At 53.0% G+C, this 13,743-nt stretch overlaps 1 protein-coding gene across 1 annotated transcript in view; it reads left to right on the top strand.

The window, feature by feature from the left end:
• Window positions 1-13,743, top strand: part of CACNA1G (calcium voltage-gated channel subunit alpha1 G) — a gene marked incomplete at its 3' end in the record, with an annotated part of 94,704 nt that overhangs the window by 29,953 nt on the left and 51,008 nt on the right. Inside the window, exons 9-16 of the mRNA XM_084298275.1 lie at window positions 341-492; window positions 1,022-1,207; window positions 2,330-2,444; window positions 2,783-2,938; window positions 6,735-6,803; window positions 9,538-9,631; window positions 10,230-10,414; window positions 10,554-11,000. Of these exons, the coding sequence (XP_084154401.1) occupies window positions 341-492; window positions 1,022-1,207; window positions 2,330-2,444; window positions 2,783-2,938; window positions 6,735-6,803; window positions 9,538-9,631; window positions 10,230-10,414; window positions 10,554-11,000 (1,404 nt within the window). The remainder of the gene's footprint in view (window positions 1-340; window positions 493-1,021; window positions 1,208-2,329; window positions 2,445-2,782; window positions 2,939-6,734; window positions 6,804-9,537; window positions 9,632-10,229; window positions 10,415-10,553; window positions 11,001-13,743) is intronic.

The raw sequence follows: 13,743 nt of genomic DNA on the forward strand, positions 1-13,743 counted from the left end.
TTTCTGTTTAAGGAGGGTTGGAGGATATGAAACCTTGGTGCGTGATGCTCCGATGCAAACCTCCCGTGGTGGTGCTAAAGCTGTGCTTTACGTGAAGTCCATGTCTGGATTTACTTCCCCAGCTTACAACAGACGTATAAAACTTAAATACTCAAATGCCATTCTTCTGCTCTCTCCTGGGCTTTCAGCAAGCTGTTGCCACGTCGTCCTCACACCGTTTCCATCAGCATCCCTACCCGTTATGTGGGCTGATGTATTTCAGGTGTAAGCGTGCACGTGCCTAACAAACGGAGCGGTCGGAGCTGCTGATCTTGTCCCTTTCCTCCCCTTCCTTCCCTAGCCCGAGGAGCTTACCAATGCCCTGGAGATCAGCAACATCGTCTTCACGAGCCTCTTTGCCCTGGAGATGCTGCTGAAAGTCCTCGTTTACGGTCCCTTCGGCTACATTAAGAATCCATACAACATCTTTGATGGGATCATCGTGGTGATTAGGTACGCAACCAGAGCTTTCTTTATGCGTGTTTCCCCTCGTTTGACTGGTTCATTAAAACAGAAAATAATGGAGAGTGGGCATAAATACCTTCCTATGTCACTTCTGTAAATTAACGCACAAAGGTACAATTACTAATATACGTCTTGGGGTTATTTTATGGCCATTTTAGAGAGAAGCCTGCACAGAAAGCTATCCATCCCAATGTCCTGGGAAGTCTAGCATCCAAGTGGCACAACCAGTGCCCAATTAAGTAGCTGTCTGGCTTTTGGCACGAGCAAAGGCTGTAATTGCACCTGCAGCTGCAGCCGCTGATTTGCAGGCGTGCTCTTGACACTCCGGTGGGGCTCTGCTCCTTGTGAGCCTGGATGGCATCCAGCCCACAGGAGGCATTGGCAGCTCCTCTCTGCCCAGGGCCGGCTTCCCGCTTCCCATCCTTCTTCCCCCCTCTCCTTCCCTTCCTCTCCTCTGTGCCTTTTGCGTCAGGCATTGCCTTCTCACCCCGTACTGACCTTTTTTTTCCCCACTCAGCGTGTGGGAGATCGTGGGCCAGCAGGGCGGGGGCCTCTCTGTCCTGCGGACCTTTCGGCTGATGCGGGTGCTGAAGCTGGTCCGCTTCATGCCGGCCCTCCAGCGCCAGCTCGTCGTCCTCATGAAGACCATGGACAACGTGGCCACCTTCTGCATGTTGCTGATGCTCTTCATCTTCATATTTAGGTGGGTGCTGGGTGAGAGACATGGGTCCCTGGTGCCATGAGCTCTGGGTGCTCAGGGGTCCCCACCAGGGCTCGTCTGAGCGAGCAGCCCCATTGCTGGCCAGTGCTGGCAGCGGCTTGCTGGATAATTCCTCTTAACTCTGGCCAATTGAGACATCTGCCTTTGCAAGATGATTTGCAAGGAAAATCTTTCGGCTGGAGGATTCCTTGACATCCCCCCAAGACAGCAGTCCTGTTGCTTACAGCTAAGCAGAAAGCCAGGTGCTAAAAATGCTGCCAAGGAGAAGGGCAGCGTTCCTAAAATGCAGCCAGCTGTGCTGGTGCTTGTGCTCTGGCCCGGCCTCTGTGCAGAAGTGAGGATCTGCAGCAGGGATGTTAGGAAAAAAAAAAGCTTGGCGTGACCCTGAATTTTTGGGTTTTGGTCTAGATTTCACAAGGAGCCTGGCCCTGGTAGCAGCTGCTTCTCCTGCAACCCGAGGGCTGACAAAAGCCTGTCCCTTCATGGAGCAATGTTCCTTTCCCCAGTGAGACACTTTGCTCTGAAACACCGTTTGCTGCCACGGTGCCGAGCAGAGCTGTGAATAATTTGATTATTCAGGTTACTGGCCGAGAGCAGGGGAAAACAAATGATTCCTTTAGCATCAGTCTGAAATGAAAGGTATTCTGTTTTCTTGTCAGAATCAGGAAAGATGTTGTGGGTCCCTTGATAGGTTTCATTGAGGCATTTCACAGGAACCTTTTTTGTCTTCCTAATTCAATTTAAGCCTGTTTTGCTGAAAATGTGTCATTGCAAAACAGAAAGTCAAAACATTTTGTTTAGAAAATGTTGAAACAGAATGTTTTGACTTACAAAAAAAAAAAAAAAACAAAAAACAACAAAGCAGAAGAAAAAGAAGGATCAGGCATGCTTCTTGGCTGAAACCATGTGGCAGGTCTGACCCAAATTCACAGTCGGTTCGCATGATCTTGAGGTATGATTTTCACTGAATGAATGATTCATCTTGTAAAAAAAAAAAAAAAAAAATCAATAAAATCACCCGGCTGAAGTCAGGAGGCACAGTCAGCCCTGCCGTGTGGCTGCTCCTCACTGCTGGCCCCGTTCAGCCCGCGCTCTGCCTTGCAGCATCCTGGGGATGCACCTCTTCGGCTGCAAGTTCGCCTCCGAGCGAGACGGCGACACGCTGCCTGACAGGAAGAACTTCGACTCCCTGCTCTGGGCCATCGTCACCGTTTTCCAGGTACAAACCAGAAAGCACCCAGCTCGTGTGGGTTTTGGGGCTGCGGGGGCTGGGGATGCTTTCCAAAGTATCCGATAGAGCTTAGCGAAACTCCTTGCCGTGGGAGGGAGAGGGCCTCACACCATGAGGGAGGCGATGGGGGGCTTTCAGGCCGTATTAGCAAATAAATCAGAAGGTTAATGAGGAGAAACCCCGAGGCAGAAATACTGACTGTGGTTATAGCTACAGGTGGCAGCCCCAAAGCGGGTTGCCTGTGTGCATCAGGCTGCCCACCCAGAGCAGACACCCAGTGCGCTGTTCTCCGGTGTCTCCATTGTCCTGATACGTTTTCTCTGCAGATTTTGACCCAGGAAGACTGGAACAAGGTCCTCTACAACGGCATGGCATCTACCTCCTCCTGGGCTGCTCTCTACTTCATTGCTCTCATGACGTTTGGGAATTATGTTCTCTTTAACCTGCTGGTGGCCATCCTGGTGGAGGGTTTCCAGACGGAGGTAATGTCCTCACGCTCGTGCCTTCGCTGTCCTTTAAAGTTTTCAGGGCCTCCAAACCAGACCCAGGAATTTTGATTTCGGAAATGGGCAGCAATACGTCTGCTGGAGTGGTACAAGAAAAGAAGTGGGGAAAAATAGAAGGAAAAAAAAAATATAAAATATCTTTTCTTTTTTTCCCTTCTTTTCCCTTAGCTGGGGTGCAATTTAATTCAGCAAGCCCTTTAAGCGAAGGGCTTAAATGAAAGGCATTGTTAGCGTTAATGCAGGAGGGAGAATTCAGTGGTGAGTCAGGCACTGCGGCTGGGATAACTGCTATGACAGTGTCTCTGAAACGCTTCTTGCCGTGCTTGTGAGCTAGATTAAACCCCTCCTGAAAACTTACGCAGGCTGCCGGGAGATTAGTCTGATTGCCTATTTGATGGCCCGCGCTGATGGAGCTCCTCTCGTCCCCAGCACTGCAGTGCTCTCCCCAGTTTAACTTGAATGGGGCTTTGTCCCTGCCAGCTGGGAACCTCTACGGGGCAGCTGTGGGCTTTCATGAAGGGCAGGGGGATAGATTTGAGCTGCACGTTTTTCCCCCAAACTGTGTAGCTGGGAACAAACAAGCATGGCAGCCAGTCCCCAGCATGGAGACCTTCCATGCCTTGCAGGGGTTGTCCAACTTCGGAGATGCTCGGTGGGAGCGAGGGGATTTTGCACCCTACCTGGGATTTAGGGAGGAATATATACCCTAAAACCATCCACTGGGATCTGCTTGTATGGGCTGTGCTTCTACACATTATCTCTGCTTTATATTAAGCGTGCTGGGGTGGCTGAATATTATTTAAGATTGGTTGCTTATCACCCTATCCGAGCAGCCTATGAAGGGCTATGCACAGAACCGTATTTATTTTTATTATTATTATTATTTTTTTGCAGTGCAGTTTAGAGTTACATTAATGGGGTCGTACCAGGAGAAGATAGCTAGAAGATTTTTTTTCTCTTTTTCTGTATCGTCTCTCTCTGTGTTGGTGCTTTCCTGTTTAATTGTTATTGCTGTAGCTGTTGCTCTCTGTAACTCCCCCCCTGCCATTCAGCTGAAGGGAAGGTCACTGCCAGGTTCTCCTCAATAGCTCAATGTTCCCTTGCCTGAGCAAGAAGAGGTAAAATCTCCTTGCTGCTTGTGGAGTGATGACGGCTTTGAAACCGACCCTTTGCTCAGGCTAGCAAATTGGTTCTCTGAAGGTCACCTAAGTGGAGGAGCCCCCACAGCCCCCGTATCTCGCTGCCTTACAGTGCATTGTCCCATTTTCTGTCCCCCAAGTCCTCGAGGGCAGTGACACCCTTGGCCAGCACCAGTGCCACAGCCTGGCCCCACGCTATGAGCATCCCCGAGCTCGCCCGCCGCACGCTCTCACCCGCGCACCCCGCACGCCCGTGGCGCTGGGCAGCAATTTCTCACACTCGCTTTGCGGCCAGCTGGTCCCACGGCACGGCTCGCTGTAAGGTCATGCCCTGCCTTAATGCTCTGCGATTTTATTCCTCCAGCCATGTCCTTGTGGGTACATCTTCCTCGTGCTGTGACCGAGACTTGAGCACAGGGACCAGAACCCAGCACAGCCTCCGAAGCCCAGACCCCTCTGTGCCTTTTGGGGCTAATTCTGCCCAACCATGGCAATTTCAGCGGGCTTGCACTTGATTTGTGTAATCTGCGACTCTGCTTATGGTGCTGTTTGATGTCTCAGCCTTTTAGGATGGTGTTTTAGTAATCACCTTCCTTCCACGTCCTTGTTATCCTGAGCTCTCAGCGCTCCCCCAGTGAATGGAAATGTGATAAAGACAAACCTCGGCTGAAGCTGAGCTCTCTGCAGCAGAGGGGGAGCGAGCACATGCCGAGGCCAGGAGCCTGAGCTCACCGTGGTGGGAGCCAGTGCTGCCGCAGCAGACAGACCCTCACCCGCCAGCTCCGGCCTCGCAGCTTCGTGTTTGTTCAGCTTTGCTCCTCCAACACATCTCATTCTGGTTTTTGCTAGCGAGCACACAAAGGCTCCTCTCCGAAGCAAAATTAATAGAGAGATCACCTCTCGCTGAAAACAAACCCCTGCATCTCTCTCCAGTGGTTGCACTCAGCCCTTCTCCTGAGTTAGGTGTTTTTCCATTCTCCTTCAGCTGTCTGGGCTGAAACTCAATCCCAGGGCTGCTGCCTTTGTCTTCCTGGTCCTTGACTGCCTTCCCTCAATCTGCGAGCACCTCGTTAATTTTAGTGCATGGCTTTGCAGCCCCAGTTGCTAGGCAGCAGATGTATATAAGCAGTTGGGAAACAAAAAGGACCTGTTCCAAACTTTGAATATGGAGCAATATATTTTGCAGGGTTGAGTTTCTTTCCCTTTCTATTCTCTCCTTTTTTTTTTTTTTTTGGATAACCTGCTTCTCTCGTGCAAGAGGCACACGCAGGACTTTATGCAACGCGGTTATTTTTGGACGCGCGCTCTCTGATTTAACTTGGGTCTGGCGTTCGTGCGGGGAAGGTGAGCAGGGGACTCCGTTTGATGGAGCTGCTAATTTGAAATCGCTGCCTGAACTCTCAGGTCCCTGCCCTCGGGATTTCTCTCTTCGAAGCAAACAATGACTCCTCTTTGTCAGACATAAAGCTCCTCTCCCGAGGGACTTCCTGACAATATTATCTCCAAAGAGTGCTCTTCCATTGGCGATCCTCCCAGTCTCGTGTTCCCTTGTCCTCCCTCATTCCTGGCTCTGGCCCTCTCCCTGCCTTGTGTCCCCCCCAGGGCCACCCCCAGCATGCCCACTGGCCCCCGTGGGAAGGATGCTGCCTGCGCTCTGGGTGTAGCATCAGGCCCAGCAGAAAACAGGGCTTTGACTTCTTCTTCTTCTGAAGACTTCTTCATTTTCCCTTTGTAGAGATTTTGGGATGGTGTTTTTGTTGCATCCTTTTGCATTCCTATCAGCTTTGTTGGGGTTGTCCTTGTGAGAGAAAAGTGTCTCTGTGTTTCCTTTCAATGGCTAGTCCACACCTCCCTCTTTCTTACAAGCACAGACTTTAAATTAAGTGTCCGTGGCTTGCAAGACGCTGTTCTCCCACTCAGCCCCCAAACTGATCAGTCTTAAACTCTTCATCCTGGCCTAGATCAGGGCAAAATGGCATTGCCACGTAGACGAGCAGTTGAGGAGGAGGTACCCTGTGCCTCCTGGTGCCCCACACCATGCGCCCAGGGCCGTGCCACCTTCCGTAAGTGCTGCTGGGGCTGACGGCGAGCAGAAGGGTGCAAATACCTCGGGCTTTCCAAGTGGGCCAGGAAATGCTGATTTCTGGCACCGTGAAGAGGTGCTGGAGGTATTTTACCTGGCTGTAAGAGGACTGATACTGTGTTAATCAAACATTCATTAAAAGCCTCCATTGCTGCTTAATGACAGCGTAATAAATAGAGATCCCATTATGCAGCTGCAAAAAGGAAAAAAAAAATCGTGTTTTCAATAATTAGCTGGTGTTTCATTAGCACAATTATCACTTAGGAGCTGAATCAAGCTCTCTGTTTGAAACACTTAATTTAAAGGTAAGGCTGGCCTCTTTGGAGGGCTGTGCTCCACCTGAGGTCTTCCACCCTCTCCCCGCGGAGCCGGCTCTCCATCGCGGCCGCACGCTGCCCTTCTCCTTCCCCGCCTCTCCTCGTTTTTACCCAGATTGATTGATTGATTTTTTTTTTGACTCCCCGCTCCGTTCTGCTGTTGAAAGTGTGAAAATTGAACCCCCCCTTCCCCTTCCTTCCCCCTCCCCTCCCTGCCCCCGTTTCTCCTTCAGGAGATCTCCAAGCGAGAAGACGCGAGCGGGCAGCTGAGCTGTATTCAGCTGCCTGTCGACCCGGCGGCGGTACGTACGCCCGCGCATGAGCCCACCCGTGCCCCCCGTGGTTGTGTCCCCTCATGGTGCCTGGTCACCCTTCCCATCGTAGTAGCTGTCGTGCTTTTGGGGGTTGTCGGGCTGGTGTCGTTCCTTTCTTTTTTGTCGTCCTCATTGTCAAGTCAGCCTTGGTTTTGAGTCCCGTCCTTCTCTGGGGGAGCTGCAGGAATGAAGGTGGGTGCTTTGGGGTAGCCGATGGGGCTCCGGCCCCAGCTCTCGCCGACCCTTTTGTGCAGCCCTAAAATGGGGTAAGCTCGCCCATGGGGCTTGCAGCAGCTTGGTCCGAAGCATGCTCGCAGCCTGGTCACAGCCGTGGAGGTGTGGGCAGCGATGCTGGGAGCAGCTCCTGGCACCCAAGGGACCTGGAGTCAATCCCCTGAGCAGCACGGTTGTGGGTGCAGGAGCCCCACGCTCTGCAGGATGAGGTGGGACGGAGGCAGCCACCGCTGGAAGATGCTCTGGGGTGCCCAGGGAAGGTCAGCTGTGATGTGGGGTCCTGGTGAGACTCTCCTGAGCATGGAGCAGGTCGGGATGAGCAGGTGGCAAAGGGCAGCAGTGAGCTGCACATCTCCTAAGTGCAGCATGCCCCGAGCCTCACTCGTCTCCCGACCTCATCTTTCTCTTCACCACCCCCTTCCCTTTCTGCCCTCTCTAAGACATCTGGCTTTAACTTCAGCACAAAAGCCCTTTCCATCACATCCAAGTGTGCTCTGTCACCGCGGGTACACACTGCCTTAGCCCCAGTGCCGCGGGGCCCTTCTCGACCTACCCCCATTTTCTTGTAACTCCCTCTTCTCTCCTAACCCCTTTTCTATCCAGAAAGGCAAGCTGGGAGTGCAAGAACAGGTAACAGGCAGCAGTGCTTGCCACAGCGTGCTGGGGCTGGCGCTTGCTGGTTCGCAGGGGACGCTTCTGCCCCCCCGCTGTGGGGTTTGGTGCTGGGGGGAGTCCCCCGTGGCTCCTCTTCCCCCCCTCGGCACACGTCTCGTTGTGCACCCTAAAGCTTTCCTCCGGGCTGTCGGAGAGCACTCCAGGAATATGAATTACGTCGGATTTTTTTCCCATTATTTATTCGCCTTTAATAACCCATTAGGGAGAAGTGAGTAATTCCTGGCAGGCCCCCGGAGCTGCGGAGCCGGCGGCGGGAGCGTCCCTGCAGCCAGCTGGAGCCCGCGCTCGCTGGAGCCAGACAGCCCCAAATCCAGCGAATTTTGGGCCAGCCTGGCTTCACGGTCCCCTCTCGCAAGGTGCATTCCTGACCTTCCCTGCTTCCTGCAGGGCGGGCTTCCCTGGACAGCACAGCAGTCCCGAGTGCTCAGGAGGGGAAGGGAAGAGCCAGCTCTTCGCATCGCACTCTCTTTTGCTTTAAAACTGTGTCTGAGAGTGTCCAGCCTGCCTGGAAAAGAAACAAAAAGAAAGCAAAGCAAAAAAAAAAAACCCTAAGTGTTTAGCAAACCAGGTGGGGAGCAGCAGAGCTAACCCCTGCCCTAACCAAGAGGCGCACAGCACCAGACATGGTGTCAGAGGCCATCTCCCTTCTGGCCCTGTGCTGCTGAGCTTTCCTCCAGGCTGGGGCCCCTCTGCCTTTCTCCCACCAGGAACCCGAGCACCAAACCTCCGCAGGGGCTCCCGGGGTGCAGCTTGGCCTTGGGGTGGGGGTTCTGGGGCTCCTGGTTTCTCCCAGCTGAAGTGAGGGTCTGCTTGGCTTCTCATCCCGGCACCCTGCCTCCCTTCCCTGCCCTCCTCCCTCCTGATGTGCCTCACGCCAGGGTCTGGTGCCCTTTGCCAGAACGTTTGAGCGTTTTCAGCCCCGAATCCTTCTCTGTTGGATGGGCATCGTTCTGGCAAGCACCTTTTCCTGCCGGATGGGTCCTGACTATACCACACCCTAAGCACCTTTCTGCAGTGCCAATGGACAGAACCGTGCAGGGAGGTCCCTAAGTAGGTCCGTGCCACGAGACTGAGCGAGAGCCCAGGCACCACGCTGCGAGAAATGGTAAACCTCATCCCTCCCCTCCTGAGGACGGGCACGTGTCCTCGGTAGCTCTCAGGATTTGAAAAGATGCAGTGGAATTTGTGTAAATCCCCCAAACTTCTGCTTCTGCTATGTTGCAGCTGGAGGGTGCGTGGCCACCCAGGGGCAGCTGTTATCAGGTACCTCTTGGAGCCTCTTCCATCAGCTACATAGAAAGTCAGGGTCCCTCATGTCCCTTCTGAATCTTCAGTTGCTTTGTCGAAGCATCACTAGAAAGAGCCATGTGAATGCCCATGCAGAGGGAGCTTTAAGCTATGCTGCAGAAATTGAGAGAGATGAGTAGGGTCAATTTTTGTCCCAAAGTTGCTCATCAGAATCCTTCCCTCATATCCACACCATGTGCAATTCCAGGAAACCCCAAAATAAGCAATGCTTTCTGGAGGTGTTTTTTTTTCTTTCTTTCTTTTTTTTTTTTTTTTTTTCTTTTTTCTGATCCCTTTTTGGGACTGCGTTTGGAATCAGAGGCAGTCTGTCTTCCTGGTAGGAGGTTAATTAGTCTGTGGTATAAATATGTGCATGCCTCATTTTGTGAAAGGTGGTGTTGCATCGTGGTGCAAAACTCGGTGGATCCGTAGGTGTGTTGTTGGCAGTGGGAATCCGTTTGTCGGAGGGGTGTCCGTGCGGTGCAGCCCTCCATCCTCCCTGCTGAAGCTCTCTGCTTTGCTCCAGGGCGACGCTTCCAAGTCCGACTCGGAGGGCGATCTCTTCCCCCGCAGCCTGGAAGAGGAGGCCGGGCTGAAGAAAAACTTGTCGAACCCAGCCTGTGAGTAACAGCCCCGGGACACCTGTCCCTGCTGCAGAAACCCCGCTCTGCTGTAAAAACCGGGTGTCCTGGATGGGGAGAGCCCTCCTGGGGAGGATGTATTCATCCCGGCCCACAGCAGGCTTGTGCTGTGGGGTTGGAGTGCAAGCTGCAAAGGGAGAGGCAATGGCATTTGGGCACGTGTTGTCAGTGCCAGGCATGAGGTCTGGGTGTTTGGAGCATCCCTGCAGGGGCACAAGTGGAGGAGCCCTTGGGGGGAATCGGGGAAGGAGGAGGATGGAGAGGAGAGATGGAGCCCAACATGGGCAGGGGTCTCCAGGGGAGGAGTTGACAGGGCTCAGTTGAAGGGTTGAGGGGCAGCAGATAACAGATTTGCTCCCCTTTCTCATCAGTGCCTGATCCCATTCCCAACTTACCCCTCACTATTTCCCTGCCATGTTGGAGGAAGGCTCTTGGCTCCCCAGATGGCTTTTGGTCCCCGTCCTCCCGAAGCTCAGAGGACAAACACCCCTCATGCAGCTGCTCCGCCTGCCCGAGAGGAGGCTGTGACCGTGCCCCAGGATGAGGGGGGCACCCAAACACCCCTTGTGTCTTCCAGTGATGGCCCTGAGCGACCACCCGGAGCTGAAGAAGAGCCTCACCCCGCCGCTCATCATCCACACCGCCGCCACGCCGATGCCCATGCCCAAGAGCGCCGTGTTTGGCGAGGCCGCGCAGGGCCACGAGTCACGCCGGGCCAGCGGCGTCTCCGTGGACCCTGCTGCCTACGAGCTCAAGTCCCCGGTAAGGACCTGAGCATCCTGTGGATGCTCCACGGGCATCTGCCAGGCTCACGGGGTTGTTTTGTGTGCTCGAGCCGCGTGGGGACAGCCCGGCACGGGTGGGTGGCACGGTGCTGATGTTGTCCCCATCCTTCCCGCAGCCCAGCGCCCGCAGCTCCCCGCACAGCCCCTGGAGTGCTGGCAGCAGCTGGACCAGCCGCCGCTCCAGCTGGAACAGCATCGGCCGGGCACCCAGCCTCAAACGGAGGGGCCAGAGCGGAGAACGCAGGTCCCTGCTCTCCGGGGAGGGGAAGGAGAGCTCGGAGGATGGGGAGAGCTCGGACGAGGAGCGCTCAAGCCGGGCCGGCAGCTTCAACGGCTCCTTACCTCATCGCATGGAGTCGCTGGAAACAAAAGGCTCCTTCGACCTCCAGGACACCCTGCAGGTGCCTTCCCTGTACCGGACCAGCAGCATGCACAGCAGCCGCACCTCCGCCTCCGAGCACCAGGACTGCAATGGGAAAACCTCTCCAGGCCTGCTGGTTCACCAGCTCCACCTGGATGACCCCCGGCAGGACTGCGATGATGGTGATGACGAAGGCAACATGGTAAGGAAGTGCCAAGTGCTTGCTTTTGGCTTTTTTTGATCGACCAAGTGCTATCGGCACCTGTCTCGGGAGCGTGCTGGTGGTTGCAAAGCCATGGCCACTGCAAGAGGTGGGTGTCACCACCAGCCCAGGCTGAGGGGCACCAGCAGAGCACCAGGAGCAATCGGGCTGTGGATGCTGCCAGAAGAAGGGCAGGTGTTATGTTAAGTGTTTCAGTGCCGTATCTGATGGCTCTGGATGGAGATATCAGGTTCCAGGGAAAGGTGTGGATCAAATGCTATCGCAGCAGGACGTGCCCCCATCGTGGCAGTATGTGCCTCCACCCCTGCAGGAATTTAATATGTGTGGATGTGGCACTAAGGAACATGGTTTAGTGTCCCTTACTGGACTCAGCAGGTCAGGCTGGTGACTGGGCTTGGTGACCTCGAAGGTCTTTTCCAACCTAGATGATTCTAAAATTTTATTTTAAGATCATATGCTTTTCTGTTCTTATTTTTTTTATTATATTCAATAAGTAAATTTCCCTGCTCCCCAGCCATTGTTTGGCTTTCAGCTCCCACACACAGGAGCAGACAATTTCTGTTGACATCAACAGGCAATGCAAGGGCAGGGCTTGGCCCACAAGTCCCACGGAGACATTAGTCCCGTAGAGACAGTGGTAATTTCAAAGGCTTTGCATTAATTTCAGTATGAAGAGGCATTAGTCCAATAAGTGTCTCTTTTTCAGCGGCCTGAAAAGTGCCATTTAGGAAACGTTAGCTAAAAGCATGGCAGCGGGAGAAGAGAAATCAGCTGTAATTTTGAGCTGATTAGAGCGCCAGATAGTAGAGAGGCATCTCCAGCTTTGCATATTCTCTGCATCCGCACTTCCAAATCAAGGCACGTAATTTGCCACGTGCTGCTGCTGCCCAAAATCATGTAAATGCCACCGGGACTGGGGGGTTTCAGAAACTCCAGCAGCAGGAGGGGAAGTGTGGGGCAGCATGGATGGAAGACACCCACAGTCCTGGCCCTGGCATGCGCATAGGGGTGTCCTCATGGCAGGGGCATTTTGGGGTGTTTTCAGCTGTTTTCAGGTTCTCTCATTGCTTCAGCTCACCTCGTTCTTGGGTTTAAAGACGTGCTGGTCTGGTGGGTCATCTGGGGGATTGCTCGGTTTGCGTCGGGTGAAGCTGATGGGTTTTGGGTACAGCAATGAAATGGTAATTGGGGCGGTGCTGAGAACATAAGAGCTGTAGCTTGTGGGCATGATTTTACTATATTTCACTGAGTTTGTTGAATGAAAATGGGATTTGGAGCATGTGAAGGGATGCAAAAGGCCGTGGTGACTCCAGAGAGAGAACAGGAGAAGAAAGAGAGTTTGTGCTGGCAGAATGGAGTCACTCAGCCGTAAATCGCCTTTAAAACAAGCCATTATCCCATTACATCTCCAGCATGGATCCTCAGCCTGGGATTTTTACTGATTGTCTTAACCTGGTTTTTAACCTCCATAAAATAAATTGAATTTTTAAGAATAGGAGAGGTAATTATTTTTTGAAAAAGCACGACTGGAAGTGATCAGGAGACCGTGCTCTTTATAGCCAGCTGGGGATGGTTTTTATGTCCAACGTGTGCTGCTTTTTCCAGCTCACCTGGTGCAAAGATCCTGCAGGTGCCTTCCTTCCCCCCAGCAGCTGCCCTTGTGTTGGACACCTTGTGATGGGACACGTCCCTCCTGTCCCCCTCCCATCCCACCCATCCCCGCAGCTCCAGCCAGCGCTGACAAGCTGTTGAATAAGATGCGTGGCTTTAATTTTTTATTATGGCGATGGTGGCTGCTTTTAGGGGAAATTAAATGTCTTCTCTCTGCGTGCTGAGGTCTGGCCACGCAGGGTTAGACCAAAGGTCCCTGCCCTTTCCATGGAGCTCTCAGAAGCAAATGCCTAGGGAAAGAATAGACAAAACGGGGTAAATAAAGCGTGCCCCTGCCCGTGGTGCTTCCACACTCGGCAGCTGGGACATCCTCAGCTGGCGGCTGCCTTTCCCCGTGCTCCGAAATATGCACTTACTGCAAATTGCTAAACCAGACGGATCGGAAAATATTGCTTAGATTAGTGAAATGAGTCCCCAGGTTGCGGAGCTTCCCTTTGTGATTGCCTCCTGACGTTCTGGGGGTTTCTTTGCCCCTGTGCGAGCTTTGACAAAGTCAGAAAAAAATGTCATTATTTTTTAAATGAAAAAAAAAATAATATTCAAAACTCCCCTACCACCAGAAGAAGAAAAGAACTCAACTGTTACTCAGATCAAAGCAATCCTAAATATGCCCTTCTGCAACAAAGCTTAACAAGCTCTCCTTGCTGGATGGTTTTGATTGCCTCTGCACAGAAATAAAAGGCGGTGCAAAGGCTTCGTTTGGATCTCTCAGACTCCCATTATATTAGTGCAGCCCCACTGCCTTCAGAGAGTTTATTCTGAATTTACATTGCTCAGAGGGGCCTGAATCGGGCCCCTGATCTCCCTTCTCCCCAGAAGTACAAAATTAGGGAGGACAAAATCTCTTCTTCGGGGTGTGGATGTAGACAAGGAGAAGCTTCACTGACCTGGCTATCTGCTGCCTGCTTGGGTTTGTGTGGCTGTACCTGAGGTCAGGGATCTGCTCGGGGACCTTTGCTGGCCAGATCTCTGATCCAGGCTGTGTTACAGGTCACTGCACATGCCAGCTGTAAAATTTCTGTGCCGTGCAGAGAGAAGAAAAACTCAAACG

Source organism: Netta rufina (assembly GCF_964035555.1).
Source record: "Netta rufina genome assembly, chromosome: 19".
In the NCBI taxonomy this organism is placed as follows: Eukaryota; Metazoa; Chordata; class Aves; order Anseriformes; family Anatidae; genus Netta; species Netta rufina.